Genomic DNA, 20,442 nt, shown 5'->3' with positions numbered 1-20,442 from the left:
GGGAATAAACTCATTCGAGCACAATTATCCTTCACCCGCTATTTTCCCATTCCCACGGCTCGTGAGTGCAGCATTCAGTTGGCCTATAGGCCCGTTTGATAGAATGTAAAATTTAGCTTTTCCATTCAGCCGGCACACAGTGGATTGAGTCAATTAGAGAGGTCGGACAAGGAATTTATGACTAAAATTGCATCTTTTGATGTTTATTTCGTCACATTTTTAACAAGGGGTGCTTTTAGCGGAAAATTTTACGAGAAAACCAATAAAACCACTTTTAAAACCTCAAAGTTTTGCACTGAAAAAAATTCTCGGCGTTTCAAATGGTTATTTTACCAAGAGAAAACTGGGATTAAATAGAACCCTGAACTCTTGGTAATTTTACCCTTTTCTTAGTAAAGATTTGTTTTCAGTGTGTATAAACGGAGTTTTAAGCGTTTAAAGTTTCCAAATTTTGTCCGACCTCTCCCACTGACTCGATCCACTGAGCGGCAGTCGGACCTCAAAACCCGGGAAACCATGCTTTATTCAGCTGCATTCGAACTTACCTCGGATGGAAAGCTCGGCGATTTCTGAAATGTACATGGGGACAACAGTGCAAGTGGCACCCGTCGCTATTCCAGCCAAGATCCTAGCGACGTACAGAAGCCACGCAACTTTCGCCAGTAGAATCATGATCCAACTCAGCAGGAAAGGAAGGGTCAGGGCGGCGATCAAAGTCTTTCGACCGAGCAAGTCCGCGAAGTATCCGGCCGGCAGTGCTCCTGAAGATTTAGAAGAAGGAAGAAATGATCAATAAATACACTGGAAAGGAAATTCGGCTCCTACGCAGGGGCGTAGCTGGGGGTTCTCTGGGGGGGGGGGGGGGCATGGGACCACCTCTCGTGGTGAAGAGAGGGGGGGGGGGGGTGAGGAATGGAGGATCCCGTTTTTCTGGGGGGGGGGGGGCAGGCCCCCCAGGACTCCCCTAGCTACGCCCATGCTCCTAAGTAGCATTTTTCAACGGGAAAATCGCCATATTTTAGAAATGAAGTTGCGATTTTTCACGATGTTTTGGCGATTAAATAGCTAGGATCATCAATTTCTGAGCGATTATCCGCAATTTTGTCGCAATTTTATCTCTATTGCATCGCGTTCAAAATTTATTATAATTTTTTAGCCAATAACATTGCAATAAATCAACGTCGATGGAATCGCGAACATTCTCCAGTCAAATCGCAAACTTTTCGCGATCCCTCCTACTTGGGCTGTGAAAGCCCTACTTACGGACTGGATAGATATAACGTGCGTTTCGGGCTGAGAGGCCGAAAGTTCCGGGTGTAGCACCCGTAGCTCCGGCAACTGAACCTGGAGTAGTGGATATTCTGCAAAAAGCAGGGATATTCGCTTTCTTCACCGAGGTCTCAGTAAAATTTTGCGAGGACCCAGATGAGGTAACTCGTCCCCGCTCAATAACCCAAGTCTCAGTGATCGAGATAAGTTGCGCCTTGATCGGTTTATGTACCGCGATTTTATCAATGCCGATTTATTGCAATATTATCGGGTCAAAATTGCGATTTTACCGCATAAAAGTGCAATAAAATGGTGATTTTATCAACGGCGACTCAGCGCGATATTATCGAACAAAAAATCGTGATGAATTGAGATAAAATTTCGATTTCATCGTAAAAAAATCGTAAAAAAGTCGCAACTTACTCTCAAATTATCGGGATTTTTTCGTTGAAAAATGGTACTTGGGAACCTTTAACTATACCCTTAGCTCAGTCCAATTCTCCCTCTCTCTAAGCAAAGATATCGTTAGCCCAAGTGCAAAAACACATATCTCCATTGCTGTGTTCCAAAATTTCGGTCCCTCCTTTATTTTCACAAAGGGAAGCAAGCCAAAATTGTTTGAAATTTAAAGAAAACATTCTGCCAACAGGTGGGAAAAATCAAGGAAGTTTTCAAGGAAATACGTTGACTGGTTTTCTCAAGGAAAAATAAAAAATGACGGGAAGTCTGCAACGTCGCAGATGGTGATACGAGGTTTTGCACTTTGGCCATGGATATTGTGGGGGTGAAAACCAGAGTCGCTCCTCTTTGTGTGAACTTCGAGTATCGAATAAGTAGTTTTTTGCTCGTGATAATGGCATCCCTGTTAATGTACTTAGCTCTATCTCTGCATGGAAAGTTTGACGGAATATTAAGGTCTTGTAGAGCACATGTGCTCTTCCCTCACGGCCTTAACTTTGAGAGCTTTTTTGAACATGGGTGTTGACACACGCGGTATTTCTCGTGAGATATCTCACAAATAGAGATATTTAAGGTGCACTCGGGGTGAATAATATCATTTATTATCATTATTGCGATACGTCATTACTCATGAATTTTATTAAGGTAATTTTTCAAAATATCAGATCGATAGGATGTAAATTTAATTTTCAAGAATATCTTTCGGCCGCACTTGTGACACTAAGAAAAATCACTAAAAAATGTGGCCCGAACTGTATATGACTAGGTGGTGAAATAGTGCTAGGTTCACACTATTTTGCGGGGACGGCAAGGCCGGAAAGTGTATTTTTAAACATTTTCAAAAAAAAGTTTTGTAAATTAAAATTTTTGAACTTTTTGGCCTCGCTCTCCCCGTTGAATAGTGTAGACTAAGCACCATTTTACCACCTTGTGACTTTATTTGTGGGCCAAATAATTTATTTTCAAACAAAATCAAATCATCATTGGACCGCGTTAAGCAGAAAGGAACCAAGTCACATCAGCTATTGCCAAATTGAATCGGGCACTTTAATTTTTACGCGAAAACTTTCGTGCAGATTTGTGTGCAAATCCTGGTGAATTTTCTGCATAGTGCGAAGCAAATTCCACACAATTTTCAAAGGAATCTGCACAAACTTTTTTTGTAAAAAATTAAATTTCCCAGTTAAACAAGGCAACAGCTGATGAGGTTTGGTTCCTTTCTGTTACCCGCGGTCCTTTGGATCCACCTTAAATCGAAAATCTTCGACTGAAACGTGAGCCTCAAACTTGTTTTTTGAAATTTTACCATGAACACACATCCAATTTGCCTTGCTAAGGAAAAACGCCGCATGAACATTCAAGAGTTGCCAAATTTCCCTTGATAAAACATGTTTTCATGACGACATCAATGCACATTTTTCTTTGAAATTATCAGATATTTTTGATAAATTGCGCACGAAACTGTCTGAAAATTTTGGGGGGAAATATTCACAATTTTCCCTGTGAATTCGGTTTTATCGAGGGAAATTTGGCAACGTCCGAAGGCTCATACGCCTTTTTTCCTTAGCATGGCAGCATGATGGTGACTCCTTTGGTCAAGAGCACGCATTGTAGGAATGCTTGCTCATCTTATCGAATTTGAAGTGGTATATCGTCGCTCCTCTGACGTAAGGGCGTATCTCTATTCCTACATGAGCCCCAGAAAGCATAGCGTTTTATAGAGGATAGGGTTCACGTGGAAATCGAGATACGCCATTTCGTCAGAGGAGCGACTTTATGACGAGCGCAAGGATCAACAAAAACACTTCTCGGGCGCGGAATTTATAAGGTAATTAGATGACATAAATTTTCACGATGGCTTACGACTCAAGAGGGGATCGCAGTGATAGATGAATCTCAACCAAATCTCATTTCTGCATAATTTATTGCCGCAGGACAAATACGGAAACGAGAGGTAGCAGCAATTTCAACATATGAAATTTTGCAACGCACTTGAAGCTTCAGTGCAGTTTTTATACAATAGTTAGGCTCATGCGACGCTTAACACCTCGATTTCAACCCGAAATCTAGATTTCAATGATGGAGTGGTTTGCTTTGCGACTTATCGGTTTATCTGCCATTTAACCTCATGGAAAAGGATCGATGAACAAGTTGTCCGCCACCAACACCTTAATAATCGATTCTTTACCACAGCTCCTACTGGGAGAAAAATCGATAATTCATCATTCACGCCTTGTCCCTGGAATTAATTTTCGTTCCTTAGACGAAAGAACGTAACTGCATTTCATCGCCGCAAAATTTCCACTCTCCGATTGCATTTTGTGGGGCTCACTGAAAAAAAAATCTCGGTGTATTTACTAAGAAAAGGGTAAAATTACCAAGTATTCAGGGTTCTATTTGATCCCAGTTTTTTCTTGGTAAAATTACCATTTATGGAATTGGTAATTTTACCGAGAAATCTCGGTAAAATTGTTGAATTTTCTTGGTGATTTTACTGGACCTCGGTAAAAATGCCAATATTTTTTATCGACTGTGGTGAAATTACCGGGATAAAATGGCAAAGTTACCGGGAATCGATTACCGACAAAATTGGTATTCTTACCTGAAAAAAAACAGTAAAAATACCGGTTTTTAGGTAAGCTTACCAGTCTGTCTTGGTAAAATTACCAATAATTGGTAAAAAAAGTGAGATGGTAAAGGTACCAACGGACCTTGGTAGAAACGCCGAGAATTTTTTTTCAGTGCTTACCGTTTCGTAACTAGAGATTGGTCTGATTTTTCTTGTAATGATACAAAAAAATCAATAAAATTATGGACAGAAATTGCAGTTGTATTCTTGTGAGAAATTGAATTTTTCGAGTCAATGTCACAATATTTGAATGAAATAACATGTCCAATGAAGGTCCTTTAAAGAACCTTCATAATCAATTGCATCTTAGTTAGTCTGTGTTAAGAGTACAGCAACCCTCTTTCCCAGAGAGTCGCTTTATTTCCCATATACAGTCGGCCCGCTTAATTGGGACACTGGTTAATCGGGACAACCGCTTTATTGGGACAAAATCGCTCGGGACGGAATCTTTTATATACTACCAAAAAACTTCGTTTTATCGGCACACCCCTCAATCGGGACAAAACCGCCTGGGACGGTTGTGTCCCAATTAAGCGGGGCCGACTGTACTTCCATGTTTAGATATCTCTCTCTTTTTCCCTCCTTCTCTTTCTCAATTAAAAATTCAAGCCACGATTGAGTTTTTACGCACACCCACTGGTATAATCAGTACACTGCATCTTTCATTATCAGGCTTTTTTATAGTCCAGCATAAGATGAATTCAGTGATAGTTCCTTTTTGAGAATGAGCGTCTCTCAGACTCGAGAATGTAATTTATTTTGAAACAATTCCTCCTTCGTGACAATTCCATCGACATAATCATTTCACCCTCAAAGCTTCACCTTATCAGTGCTCTCCCAGTTTTACGCTACTTCAACCCTCTTTAGTGTGGATAAATTTCGATTCAAACAATATATCGTGACAGTCTGTGAATTTTTAGCCGGTAAAAATCAGTTCTATGAATCATCAGCCTTAAAAAAGAATAAAAATAATCCTTGATTAGACCTCGGAAAATCATATTTTCCTGTTATCCATGCATAAAAAATATTCAACGGTCTTTGGTTTAGTGTGGGCTCAGTGGGATGTTATAAGACATGCATCCAGTAACAAATGACGAGATTTTTTTTTGGCAAATGGAGAGTAAATATCTCACCCATGATGGCTCCAATAGCCACGAAAGACTCCACTCTAGCTGATTCATCTACTGAGAGCGGAGGATCTATGGTTGAGGTGACGTTCGTGATTTCACCCTTGAGGAAAGGCGAGGCTGACGAAGACCATCCAAGAACGGTACCGATTGCTACTGCACCGAGTGTGGCTGTAATAAAAATAAAAAATACATTTGTAAAAAGATTGATCGATCATGGAGCGCATACATTTCCTTGATATGTGATAAGAATGTAACCTACCTTTTCATATAAACCTAACTGAAAATTGAACTTTTTTCGTTCGTATTCTTCTTAAGTTAGACATGTCCTTGCTGAGACAACGAAGAGATATGAATGTCGTGTTGAAAAACATGTCAATGAAGAGGCTCTAAACCTCTTAGATAGTACAATATTAGTGAAAAGATTAAAAAGGTGGGAGACCTTTGAAATCCCATCAAGATTTACCTTGTAAGTAGTCTGTAAGGTATGAATGAGAGTGTGAATGGAGTGTGAAAGGAAGAATACGAAACCATTAAACTAAAAACCTTTATGTTATAATATCTCTAAAAAAGAAGGCAGATAATTTTACAATTACTGTTCTTTTAGATAATCATCGTTTTACCATGTAAAACTAATGCAATTTGTTTAGTTTCAGTTTTCAGCCACGTAGATAGATACTAGGAAATACTTGTAGTAGTTTATGTTATATTTAAATAAAATTCCTTTTAAAAAATAAAATCTTCTTAATCTTTCATGCTTAATTTTTGAACAGGGGCACGGACAATTTGAGAGAACTTTGATTTCAGGAAAAGTATACTCATAGAGTTTAAAGATTATATTGAGCTTTTTGGATTATAAATAGGTTGAACTAATGTAGTTGAGCCGCAAAATGAGCAAAATGGAACTTCATTGCAGAGTAAGTTTAAAAAAACAGGTTTTATAAAATATCATGGATATAAACTTGTGTTCGAGAGGGCGGATCTACCATTTAGTCTCAACTTCAATTTTTCAACTGAAATTTTGAATAAATTATTTTGACATGGTGATGGATGATTCCAAAAAAAAAAAAAAAAATCGCGAAAAACATCGCGTCATGGTCTCACTTTCAAAATGCGATGGAATATTGGACGAAGCTTTCCCTGTTGATGATCTGTGTAATATATTTCAAAATCGCACTATACTTGGATGTGTTTCGTAAAAAGTGCATAATGTACGATATTCAGTATCTAGAAGGGGCATTTAAATTTTTAAATTATTCAAAATAAGTCGATGATTTGATGGCATCAGATTTCGGTTTTGTAGTAACACTATTTCCAAGCCAGCCAGGTTTGCTATAGAACATCAATCCCAAAGCCAATAAGTCTTTGGTTCGCGTCCCAGCCAAGTGGCGAATTTCTTCCGTACTGCAACGAATAGATCTTTTAATGAAAACTAATTCGAATCAATAGCTAAAAATAAGCCAAAAGTAGGAATGGCAGCCAGTGAGCTATCAGGAGAATGAATAGAAAAAGAAAAAGGAAATATTTGCAAATGTTCAATATTAAAAAATGGATGGGGCCGATTGTTCTTTAAAAAATTTTATAAATCCTCTTCGGGATAGCAAGAGTTCTATTTTTCGGGGAAAGAATTCTATCGCCGGAACTATCCTGCCGCGCTAAGGAAATACGTTGGTATGAGCATTCGAATGTTGCCAAATCCTATCAGAAAATATTTAATTTTTGGCGAAAGTTATGAATATTTTCCCTTGAAATTTTCAGACTATTCAGATCAAATTTTAACAAAATCCACCGAAAAATCGAAAGAAAAATATTCTTAAATTTTCCTGCAAATTCACGATTATTCAAAGGAATTTGGTAACTCCTGGAGACTTATACGGCGTTTTTCCTTAGCACGGCAGCATTCAATAGACGGTCCTTTAGATCCGACCAAAATGTTTCCTCAGTGCAATAAAACACCGTAAAACCTGCCGCATTTGATCATGGCATGATCTCAAAACCCCTCGAGTACCGGTGATGGTTATCCACTGATGGCGCCTCAACGGACGTTAAATAAGTAGGTGACCCACATCTTGGAGTGGAATACATAAATGACGGAGAATACTTCAAAACCAAGATCACGAGATTCATCCTAGAAAGTAAGCCGGCTCATTATTCTCGGCTGAAACTGCGACGCCCCACAGTAGGACGAGTTTTTGGAAAAAGTCGCATATAAAATTTTTCACAACGAATGTAAAATTTTACGTTTATTTCGTCACAATTATAATTTTTAGGGGTACTTTTCATAGAGAATTTCACGAGGAAACCAATGAAACTACGGTTAAAGCATCAACATTTCATATTAATGAAGATACAAGATTTTAAAGTTTTTAAATCATGTCCGACCTCTCCCACTGACTCGATCCACTGTGCGGTGCGCCCGCTGCAAACCTCGGTGGAGACCCATTCATTTTATGGATGCATGGCGTCGCGAAATTGATTTGCGCAAATAAGTGATGATTCTTTGAGAAGAGGATTAGGCTAGGTTATGGGCCATTCAGAATACGTAACACTGAAAATGGTATTTCTACTACCCCCCTCCTCCCCCTCGTGAGCACCCATAACCCTAAGTGGCAGTGATCTTGGTAAGGTGCAATTTGATCGGAGAATGCACGGCAATTTCACCCACGTTTATTGCAATAATATCGGATTAAAACTTGTGATAAATTGCGATTTCATTGCATGAAGATGCAATAAAATCGAGATTTTATCGATAGCGATTTATCGCGATACTAATGTCAACCAAAAATCGTGATAAGTTGAGATATTCGATTTTACCGAACGCGATTTTATAGAGATGAAATCGCGACAAGATTGAGGATCGTCGCCCAGATGTTGATGACCCTAGCGATTTCATCGCCCAGGAATCGTGAAGAAATCGCAATCCAATTTCATCATATCGAGATTTTTCTGTTGTAAAATGCTACTTGGAACACATGTCTTTACCGCCCCATGGGTGGGAGGTTGCCACCTCGCAATGATTTTTCATTTTAGATTTTGAAAAAATCGGTCATTACTGTACACATGGCGCGGTGGTACACGCTTATGAAACACGTCACGAGACGTCCTTAGATCTGACAACCTCTATTGAGTGAGTATTTATCCGTACCACACTTTTGTCAATTACAATATACTCGAGATAACATGTTACGATATGGAATCAGCAATCGTATAATATCCCTGGATTTGTAATAATGGTGCTACTGAAGTGTAAACACTTACTAAGTTTTAATACAAACGCATTTCAAGATAAAACTTCGCAAAAATTCTGAGCTTAATTTTTCCTTAATGCAGAATGGTTGATAATTTTTATGTAAATAAAGAATCTAGCACAATGTATAGTAATCTTTTACATTAATATTTGTAGATGATCAAAAAGTAACTACCGAAATTTTAAAGCTCTTTAAACAAGTATATATCTTAAAATTCTAAGTAAATTCCCCGGCTTTGACGTAAATACCCAATCGGAAATTTTACAGTTTAGTTTCACAGTCGGAATATATACATGTTTTTATTATATTTTGCAATAAGGAGTCAAGAAGGACTGATTATAGATAGGTACTTTCATAATTGGACTAGAAATTCTGCTTCTTTATTGCACTGTCCATTGTGTAACTTGTCAGTTCTCTCTCTCAAACGCGCCGTCATTTTTGCGTGACATCTTACGTATCGCAGCGCTTTTTCGATTTGACGAGCCTTCAATTCCGCTTGATACTCTACGCGTTGTCGGGAAGTTAGTTTAGTTGCTCGACAGAATAAAATCAACCTATAGACCCACCTAGTGTTTATAGCACACAATGGTTATGTTGAAATGTTTTACTGGAGCAAAAAGCATAGTTGTACAAATTTGCTTTTTTTAAACGTTTCTTTAGGGTACTGACTTTAAAATCATGATGAGCGCATTGGCAATATCCGCAATTCACTGCTCCCAACATAATCTGCGTGAATGGTTTGCCCGTTTGTGGGCACCACGTTTCGCGAGGTAGACGAATATTTCAGGCGAACGTCTATTATTTTCTCATTGAAAATCAAAAGTATGAAATAAGAAAACTGATGATTTAAAAGAAAAGGAGATTGAAGTTTATAATAATCCCGAAGAACGCTGTAAGAGCCACCAGGCGTTGCTCACTTTCTTTCAAAAACTCATGCATTTTTAGGAAACTTAATGAATATTTTCCTTCCGATTTTAAACAGGATTTCGTTTGTAATTTGATCTAAAACGTCTGAATATTGTTAGGAAAAATATTCATATAACTTTATTCAAAAATTCCTCTTTTTTCGAGGAAATTTGGCAACGTTCTACTGCTCGTGCGGCGTTTTTCCTTAGCATGGCAGTATAATACTTGATCTAGAATTTTAAAAAAATGCGTCCCAATGTTAGCTCTAATGGTTTGACCTCTTTTTGTTTCTCCCTTCACACTGAGCTTAAATTTAGCTCTGAAAATGCTTGTTTGACAAACTCTACATGTGCTTAAAAAAACGCGATACCCGCCGGCTACCGTTCTGGCGAGTAAAATTGCTGCTCCAAGAAATCGTAAGTTTACATTAACCTCTGATATTTTTCTTCTTCTTTTCTTATATCATGTTTGACTTTTCACCCTACAGATTACTCGATACTTATCGTTATCTCTCTCCAAGTCGCTCCGTTCATGAATTTTAATCCGCATTCTACGAAGAGAGGTAGAAAGGTGATTGAGAAACTGAGAAGCCGCGCATGAATGAAAAAATTACTGGGAGGAGGGAATTAAAGCGCGAAAGAGGTAAAAGACCTGATTCACCTATGTATTCTGCCGTGCTAAGGAAAAACGCCGTATGAACCTCCGCGTGTTGCCAAATTTCCTTTTATAATATACTGATTCACTGGGAAAGTTGTGAGTATGTTTCCTCTAATATTTCAGATAATATTGTTCCCATTTCGATCTAACATATCTGACAATATCAAGGAAAAATGTGCATGCTTTTTTCTTAAAAAACGTTTTATCAGAGGAAATTTGGCAACTCTTGAATGTTCATACAGCGTTTTTCCTTAGCGTGGCAATATTGCAACGTATACGAAAAGGAAACCGCTTCAGCTTTCGATGAATACAAACAAGAAAACCGACAGAGAAAGGAACTGCCAGAGAGTGAAAATTAAAAACTCCTGATATATACAGGAGTCGCTCAGAAAGAAAGTTTGACTACTCAGTTTCAATATCTACTAAACTAAGACTGATAGAGAAAATCTGCAAAAAGTGTTGAAAAGCCACTACTCTCAGCCTTTGAACGCGTTATAGATTTTCAAAGGTTTAATAGACTAGAAAAGTGGAATATTTAAACCCACCTCCTCTCCGCCGAAATAATGCTCCGTTTTTTGGGCCCGCACGGAGAGGACATGGGATCAGAACCATCTTTTTCACTTGAGTTACACTGAACCGAATTTAAAAATCTATGAGTTCTATGACGCGTTAGAAAGCTGAGAGTAGTGGCTTTTCAAGGCTTTTTATAGACTTCCTTGGCTATCTTTGTATTGGTTACTGCCATGCTAAGGAAAAACGCCGCATGAACATTTGAGAGTTGCCAAATTTCCGTCTAAGAATGTTTATTTTACGGCAAGCTATGGATATTTTCCCTAGAAATGTTCAGGAACTTTAGATGAAATTGCGAACAAAATTATCTGAAAAATCGAAAGAAAAGTGTCCATGAATTTTCCCGAAAATTCTTGATTTACTGAAGTAAATTTGCAGCGCCTGGGGGCTCGTGTGACGTTTTTCCTTGGCACGGCAGATTAGGTAAACTCACTTTCTGGGACGGCAATCGTAGATTGAGAGTGCAAAGGGTGATCCTAAACGGACTTACCTGTGATTGCTGCTATATACTGTGGTAGTTTCTTCCCTTCCTCTCGCACATCCCCCCGGGGAATCATAGTAATGGATTCTTGACCCCGCTCCATTTTGTCCCCCTGAGACATGCCTGGGCTCAAATATCAATGGCAGCTAGTCCGTCTACGCCTGGAACAGAAAATTCCGTGATAAATTTTTTCTTCCTTTTTTTTAAAAGAAACCATCAGTCAAATATTTTTTTTTGTAACATATTTTACTTGTTTTTTTTTTAACAATTGGAATGGGGCCGACAGCAGCGGGTCACAACACACTGACTTTGGACCAGTTCTCTGTGACATTTCTGAATCTACAAAGGAGCTTATTGAAAAAGCGTAAGCTTACACTTATTATTTAATTTTTTCAATTTACCGCTGGCTATGATAGTTTGAGATTAAGGCCTAGTTTATAAATACAGTTATGCTGACGCTGACATCGGTATTGCGATCACATTAGTGTCATGATTGTGAGTGGCATATATGTTGACATCAATAACTAACGGTGAAATATTACCCTTATGTTACGGACAAGTTACCCAACAGCATGACATTGATAAGGTCCGCAACAAGTTGCTGACAACACATTTTTATGCTGCTATTATCTCCGTCAATGTCGTTACCACGAAAATCGTGTATTGTTGTAAATAAGATAGTGTGCTTCATTCACTAATATTTTGACAGATGATCATTTTTACGAAGAAATGGATTTGTGTTTATATTGAGAGGAACAAGTAACAAGTGTTCCAGGAAACAATAGTTTGAAAAACAAGAGGTTTGCTTGTTGAGTTGGTTGGTAGGTTGGTAGAATTGTCCATAAAAAACATTGCAAATCAATTAGACTTTATTTTTCAAGGAGGAACCGTTCTTTCGAGATCCCTCATAAAAACACCTATCTTCTTATGACACATACGTTGTTCCTAAAAGGAGCTAAAATGTAGTCCAGTTTTATTCACGATTCGTTCCTTCTCATGAATTCATTTTCACTATTGAGCAATGCAAAGGGAGCCAACTCGTCGCTTCTCGAACGAAGGAACGTAACTTCATTCCAAAGTTGGAACATTTACTCGAAAAATTAAATCTTTCACAAGAATGCACCTGTACTTTTTTTGTCACTTTCCTGATTTTAGTATGAGATCAGAAGAAAAATCAGTGGACTTTACAGTTAGTAAAGCCCAAGGTTCTCTTGGTAAAAGTGCCGTTTTCGAGGGGGAATGTGGCAACATGGAAATTTTGTTACGTTCTTTCGCGAGGGAAATGGCGAACTGACGACTGGATTACCCCCTTTAAATTTACTTTTGCCCTGTTTTAACGAGTGGAGGGTTTTAACCAACTGACGAAAAACGCCTTAACGTCGATCATTTTCACACCAGATTCAATTTTGTTGCTTCTGAGTGCGGAGCATTGTAACCAGTATTACAAATCATTAACATTCAAATATTATTAACAATGAGAATTTTCCTCACAAGAGTGAATTTGCGATTCTGCTAAAAAATTCCCATGCTCAAACCACTTTTTTCTCAAAGAGGTTAGTTTCTATTCGCTGGGCAGAGCCCGCGCTTTTTGTGCAATTTAGCCAGTTCGGGCAGTCGCAAAATTCGTCGTTTTCTCACGAAAGAACTTAACCACATTACAATGTTGCCGAATTTTCCCTCGCAAATCGAATTTTTACTGAGAGAATCTTGAATATGTCTAACTAGAAAATTTCTCAGATATTTCCTTTGCTCTCAAGCAAAAATGAGAAGTTTCTATGAAATTTGCACAGGTATATTTTCGTAAAAAATTAAATTATCTAAATCGATTTTGCAACCTTGGAATACCGCGTCAATACAGGATCGTCACCTTCCAGCCAAAGTACCACAAGCGCAATGTGACGTTTAAAAATTTCCGCCACCGTTTTATTTTTGTACAGAGAAATTGTTCAACGAAGCTGTCCGGAAATTTCACTGAATATTCTTTGTACTGCCGACAACAATCGATTAAATTTTCCAACGAATTTAACCAACAATTTCTTTGTAAAAAAATAAAATGGCGGCAGAAATTGTTTAACGTCGCATGATGGGGCTCGTCATACTTTGGCCGGAAAATGGAGAAATGAACTTAATGCCTAATACCGCAAAATAAAATATTGACGGTTTTGAGAGGCCTTGTTTGAAAGCTGCACCCCGCCCCTTTCTCAGTAACATTTTTCTCTGTCCCAGCCCTTGACCCACTCTAGTTACGTCTCTCTATGAAGGTTGATTGACAGCGTAAAGGACAAGCCTTTTCTCGATCGGAAAGACAGACGAAAAACAGTGACCGACGGAGCGTTCCGTTTTTATTTTGAGAGGTAGTTTTCCTCCCGTAAAAAGTATGCAGGTTATCTTGGACACTTTAAACTTCGAGGTGATAAATGACGGAGAGCTCCTCACGGCAGATAGTCATTTGAAACTTATATAAATTGAGCAAAGTTCATGCTCATTGATAACTGTGTTTGTTTAGAATTAATGGAGTAATTTGTATGAAATACGGACGGACAGGTCCCTGGGCAATACTGCCATGCTAAGGAAGAGCGCCGCATGAACATTTAAGAGTTGCCAAATTTCCTCCGATAAAATAATTATTTTTGAGGAAAATTATGCATTTTTTACCTTGAAATTTTCAGATGATTTAAATGAAATTGTGAACAGAATTGTCCTAAAAATTAGATAAAAAATGTTTAGAATTTTCCTAGTAAATTCGTGTTTTATCAGAGGAAATTTGGCAATGCCTGAAGGTTCATACAGCGTTTTTCTTTAGCACAGCAGAATACCTCAGACTTTCCGACTTCGTGCTATACCTTACGAGATTGAAGATGTGTCCCCCATCCCCCCGGAGATGGTATCGAATCCCTCTTTAAACTAATGAAGCGAAATTTAATGGTTTTATCAGTCACCGAAAGAAAGATCATACGCTGATACAACGCATCTAAGGTAGCGATAAATCCAAAATAAAAAAGCTGAGTCTTAAAACGGAATAAAAGAAAACTTGATATTTGCACGACTAGTTATGACAAAAATAAATAAATGAAACACCAGGCAGAAATGCTGGGTTGATCCAAAACAATTTACATGAAAGATCAAGAACAGTTCCTACGTATGTTAGGTAACCATCATGACAACTTGACTACGAAGTTGTACATAACAGTGTATTCAACGTGTACTCAAAGAAATGCAATGTATTTTAATTTTCGCTGTCATCAACACAATCGTAAACATGGATAATAAGTTTCATTTCAATTTAATAATAGTTTAATTCAATTTTAAATTTAACAAAAATGTGTATTACAATAATCAACTTGAGTTAACAGCACTTGGGATAAAATTCAGAGTTATCATTCAAATGCATTGCAGTTCATCCATATTAACGCAAAAACGTTACAAATTAATGCTGACATTTCATTTTAAAAATGATTACTACGAAAAAAAATTGACAAAATTTATAGAATTTTCCATGAAATTTTTGAACCGTCTAAAATTAAGAGATAGGTAAAAAAAAACTACTGATATCGAAAATTGCAGTTACAGCTATGAAACAATGAAGTATTGGATAGTGAGCCATCCGCCGACGTTTCCGAAGCTTCGTATGGAAAAATTTTGCGCTGGTCAGGAAAGTTTGCGCCCTTGTGATCAATTACAGTATGTATGAAAGCTCAGCTTTATCGAATCAACCGGATTAGGAGACCCTCTGCGGGAACACCGGAGGTTCTTCAAGAGCTTACTTTGCACCGGGAACTTTATCAGAGCTTAATACTTAATTGCAAGGCATTTCAACTGGTTGTGCATTCAGTCGTATATGTACATGGGCCACGTGCCTGCATGAACGAGCGAACATAACTGGATTAAAATTTATTACGGCATTCTTCTGAGCGAACATCACTGGATTACAATTTTATTGCAGCATTCTTTTCCATCGATACTTAAAGCTCTCTCCGACTCCCCAGATTTTTATTCTCTGCTATCATTGGATTAAGATTTTATTGCGGCATTCTTTTCCATCAATACTCAAAGCTCTCTCTCTCTCTCTCTCTCTGACTCCCCAGATTTTTATTCTAGGTTATCTCAGAAATCTAAACTGGGAAAATCTCTATGAAGTAGAGCGTCAAGCGGCAACATCTATACAAATGCAGTGACTCAAAGTCTGAGGGTAAGAATCCTGACCCTACCCACTGTAACCTCTCCCTCTACCGAAAAAATAAAACTATACATTTACATTACAAACATACAATTTTCTCCGATTATTTATAAGGTTTTTTTTTTCTTTTTGGCCAGCCAGGTTGACCTAGTGGTCACCGCGTCTGACTCTAGGTCTATAGGTCTCGGGTTCGAATCCCGGTGGTGGCAACAAATTTTCACGGGACTGACGAGTGAATCTGCAGAGACAGACTGCCTTAATCCCTGAAAATTTGAAAGTACGGAGCATGGATGTGCACAAACCCTAACCCGATGCTTACTCGAGGTTGCAGAATCCTCAAACGGATTAAAGACCTCAAATAACTTTTAAAAAAAAGTTTTTTTTAGATATTCCGACCCCTCTCCAATTGTATATTTTTGATAATTATCCCTGAAAAGAATCTAGCTGCACTTTTGCATATGTTTATGGGTTCTTAAAAGTAATTTTACCGTAATTGTTCTTTCATTGCGCACTCGTTTCACTGACGGAAACTTGAGAATAATGCAGGGGAATAATGACTACGATATGTGACATCTCATCTCGATGCGCTCATCTTGCTATCGCTCGAGCTCGAACGTATTTACCCCTGTCAATCATTCTGCCTCTCTTTCTGAAGTGCGGAGAGCGCAGATATTCACAATTTTATTCTGAGACTAAGGAGTGTCTTTTACCTATCTCCCCCGATTTTTTTTTCACTCGATAGCATTGATGCTGGCAAGCATCGAGGAAGAGCTAGTGCGGCTCATACATTTCAATTCAAGTGTTTCACGATACAGAACCAAGGTATTTTTTTTTTTTTTAATTCTAAGTGCGATTTTATCAGAGGAAACAAGTCAGAATACAGGATACAAGGTTAACATGCAGTGAAAGAAATGGTCCAGAGACGTTAAAATTGAAATTAGCTGCATTTTTTTTTTTTTTTTTTTTGAAAGGAGAACGGCGAGAGGTCTTTGCCTCAGCTTAGAAAAATGTCTGAAAATCTTTCGACGAAGAAGTGACTGTCAGTGAATGAAAGTATATTCCACTCGAATCTACGCCGCCGATATTTTTTCAACCAAAGGGTATAGGTGTAACTATGGCATGGGTGTAATTATTTTAGCTCGCGCAACATACTCGTCATTCTTGGAGGATGTTTGAGAACGCAAGCAATTATTGACTGACAGTTCGAAATCTTTGCTCTTTTTACGAAAAGTCAATAAACGATATTGTTCGAAAAATTAACCGAAGATTCCGTGTGTAATGAGGGGAAATCAGTTGAATCTCTGGAGGAGTATTACTTTTCTCTGAAGTAAGGAAGATGTGAACAGGACTCTACAACGTAGCTAATTATTGATTTATGAATAGTAATCCTACACTGTGGGGGCGATATCATCACTTTTGGCGCAAAAATCTCGATGGGAATTTCTTCTTTGCAAGAGAAACACAGCTCTAGATGAAAATTGAGAATAAACTGCTTATTCTCTCTATGATTATCAATCATAGAGATTTACATTTTAAGACAGACAGAGCTAAATATCAAAACCGTTTACAGTAGTTTGCCAAAATTTACCACGGGGTAAGCTTTGTCGGCAACAAAAAGACACAAATAGACTACATTTTGCAATTAGAGCCACAATTCCTGGCTCAGCTTAGAAACAACGCATTCACCATTAGTTTCCCTATCCACATGAGTTTTTTAAAGATGAACCAGATTTTGTTGTGTTTAATTGCAAAATGTAGTCCAAATCCTCATTCAAACTCCAATGCTGCATGACGTATATGTTCTGGCCTATCTTAGGAATTGAAGGCGAAATACCACTGTACATAAATTCCATGCCCTCTTTTTGTCGACTAGTTTGTTTCCATTGTAATTTGACCGAATCGAATAGTAATGAAACAAGTCAAAAAGTCAGAAAGTTTAGACAAATTGAATGACGAATTATTTTACGCTTAACTAGCCGTACATTATCAAAAATTCAAAATCGCTGACAAACAGGTGTAATGTAAATGTGGAAGTTGTACTTTTTCTCTAACACTAAGTCTTAAGGAGGAATACATAACTTCAAACCTCAAATTGTCGGTCTAATCAAGATGTTGCTCGGTTCGATTCTGTTAAACAAAGCTCTATTTTCAATCAAAATCGCTCACTGAAATCTCTTGGAGAATTTTGAAAACGTTAAAATTGCACATTACCTTTTTCTCCGGTAAAAAATTCAGTTAGTCCAAAATTGAGTCGATTGCACGCCAATGGGAACTATCAAGATTACATTTTTGTTAAATTTAACCGTCATCGATAGTGTTAAATAAAAAAAATGTCCGATTAAGAAAACAAGGGGTTTTTTTTTAAGGGAGGGAGGGGTGTTAGTGATGTTAGGGTTGTTCGCACCCGAGCCGCCACTTAGAGTTATCGTTGAGAAGTCACGAAAGACTTATGAGATCGACGAAGGCGTACTGAAACGAAACCATAGATCGAAGATCCCGAATACTTATCTCTATCACGGCGGAAACTGATTTGTACTCGGGTGTGATTGCACGAGGTGCGATAAACGAGTGATAAATCGATTTCCGAACCAATTAAGTCTCCGTCCCTTCTCACCCCGCCATCGAGTGGTTTTTGACACTTTTTCCGATCGCGAAATCACCAGCTACCGAGCGCCATTTATGACATGTCTCGGCTATCTGTTCCCTCGCGCCTGTTATCTGTTATCTGTTTTCTGTTTATCGGCTAAACATTTTTTCGGGTGACATTCACTCTCAGTTCCTGTCGCCGTGAGCGCCGGAGCTTTTAAGAGTTGTGTTTACTTATTGACACGGTACGCACAGATTGGAGTTTTGCGCGGTTAGCCGCGGTGTTGTCACCATAGGCGGATTTAAGGAGGGAGGCGTAAGGGGCGCGCCCCTCCTCTTCCCCCGTTCGCCCAGAAAAGGAGGAAAGAAAAGAGAAGGAATAAAAAAGGAAGGAACGGAGGGAAGAAGAAGAAAAAAAAAAGACGCTTATATTTGGCAATTAATCATGACACAGTTGACTCAAACTGCGCAAAATCGATATAAAAATTGAAAAATTTAAACCCCCCCTCCCCCCCCGGTAGCGGGTGGTGTCTAGATCCGCCCATGTTTATCAAACTAGAAATTTTTTAGTATAGAAAGGACGCACGGTGGATTTAGGAACTTTTATTTAGGCTACTTCACTATGTACACTAGTTCACATTCTAAACATTGCGATACTATTCAGTATATCCTTCGTAATGATCACATTTATCGGAATGGAGTTTTTGACGGATTATTATTCATCGAAGATAGTCATGTTAAGGACTGACGATCAAAGCAGATATTTTCTAAAGTACCCTGGCACATAGTCGAACTTTGAAGGTTTTTAAAGTTTAGCACGTTTTTCTTATAGGTTTCTGAATTTTTCAACTCTCTGAGAGGAAAAATTACACAAGTCACCAAAAACCATTTTTTATATCATTTTTACCAAGATTTTATATCATTGAGTATGACATGATTTTTTTATTTCCTACTTTATCCAAATATAAGTGATAGAACTTACCTCTTACCCCTTGGTGTCTTGCAGCCACTAGTTGCTTTGGTGCCATCAAAGCTTATGCACTTTTACTGTTGCTATTTATTCATTTACATATTTTATGTGTAAACCAGTTAATTTGTTAGGAAGTTGAGGTACATCTTTTAATCATGCTTTCGACTGCGGCCGAAACACTCAAAAATTCCGATAATATTGCATAAATTGATAAGAGGGGTTAAATTTTTGTTCAAAATTAGCACTTAAGACGTCAATCTTCACAGTCCTATTTTGCTGTGCTATAGGAGAACGCCGTATGAACCATCAGACGTTGCCAAATTTTCTTAGACAAATCACGAATTTTTAAAAACATTTGGGAATATTAAGCTTCAAATTTTTCAGGGGATATCGTTCGTAAATTGATGTATAAATTCTGGAAATTTCAAGGAAAAATATCCATAATTTTCTTCAAAAATAAATCTTTCCTGAAAGGAAACTTGGCAACATTTGAATGTTATTACGGCATTCTTCCTTCTCATTGCGCAGTATGAGTATTTGGTTAACGAGACATTAAAGAAGCATAACGATTGAAGCAACACGCCTTAATTTTTATGCAAAGTACTTGTAAATATTGACTCCTACCTTTAAGTAATACCTCAAAACAACGATTCACCGCATGTCAAATCAAAAGCCTCACTAGTGACCGTAACTTTTTGCGAGTGCGAAACTACCACTGATCATGAAGGAGTTGACGAGGTGCAACATTTGCACAACGACGCAGCTAAAGTAAACAAGCCTGCGGGCAGTCCATGAGAAGAAGCCATCCAGCTCTTGTGACCCCCTCTGTAATTTTTCACCGATGTTGGCCGGTCCACGAGTTGAAATCCACTCGAATCGTCGTCCATTCGAATGCGAAAACTGGTTTCGATCACGTTGCGTTGATTTCAAATATTGTGTGAATATTGAAATGTGCACGCGCCTCGTAGTGCGCCGTACATTGGTCCTAAATCGAAATCCTGTGACAGAAATTTTTAACACACATATGCGGATATTTTTAGCGTTTTATCTGAACTATGTTCATAACATACACGCACTAAGTTACGTTGGGGGGGGGAAGTTGTAGGGCAAACAATAACAACTTGGTGACATCATACTGCCGTGGTAAGAATGAACGCCCTATGAGCTTTCAGACATTGCCAAATTTCTTCCAATACTGTACAAAATCTCAGGGTTTGTAAATATTTTCTCTCTAATTTTTCAGAGAATTTTACTTGCGATCAGATCTAAATTATCTGAAAATTTCAAAATAACATATTCATAACGCATCCTAGAAACGAACATTTTATTGAAGGAAATTGGGCAACTCTCGAATATCCATACG

General features: G+C 38.1%; 1 protein-coding gene across 2 annotated transcripts in view; it reads right to left on the bottom strand.

The window, feature by feature from the left end:
• Nucleotides 1-19,727, bottom strand: part of LOC109038730 (facilitated trehalose transporter Tret1) — a 31,770-nt gene extending 12,043 nt beyond the window's left edge. Inside the window, exons 1-4 of one of the 2 annotated variants that reach the window (XM_019053902.2) lie at nucleotides 19,704-19,727; nucleotides 11,356-11,507; nucleotides 5,491-5,655; nucleotides 546-761 (exon numbers count right to left, since the gene is read on the bottom strand). In XM_019053902.2, coding sequence (XP_018909447.2) covers nucleotides 546-761; nucleotides 5,491-5,655; nucleotides 11,356-11,467 — 493 coding nt within the window. In that variant the 5' untranslated portion in view covers nucleotides 11,468-11,507; nucleotides 19,704-19,727. Of the gene's footprint in view, nucleotides 1-545; nucleotides 762-5,490; nucleotides 5,656-11,355; nucleotides 11,508-17,734; nucleotides 18,131-19,703 lie in introns of those variants that run through there. The other variant, XM_019053901.2, reaches the window with a different exon arrangement.
• Between the last annotated feature and the right edge of the window lie 715 nt (nucleotides 19,728-20,442).

The sequence above is a fragment of the Bemisia tabaci genome, chromosome 8, assembly GCF_918797505.1.
Source record: "Bemisia tabaci chromosome 8, PGI_BMITA_v3".
Classification (NCBI taxonomy): domain Eukaryota; kingdom Metazoa; phylum Arthropoda; class Insecta; order Hemiptera; family Aleyrodidae; genus Bemisia; species Bemisia tabaci.
Note: the sequence above shows the minus strand (reverse complement) of the source record. Positions and strands in the feature narration are given on the sequence as shown.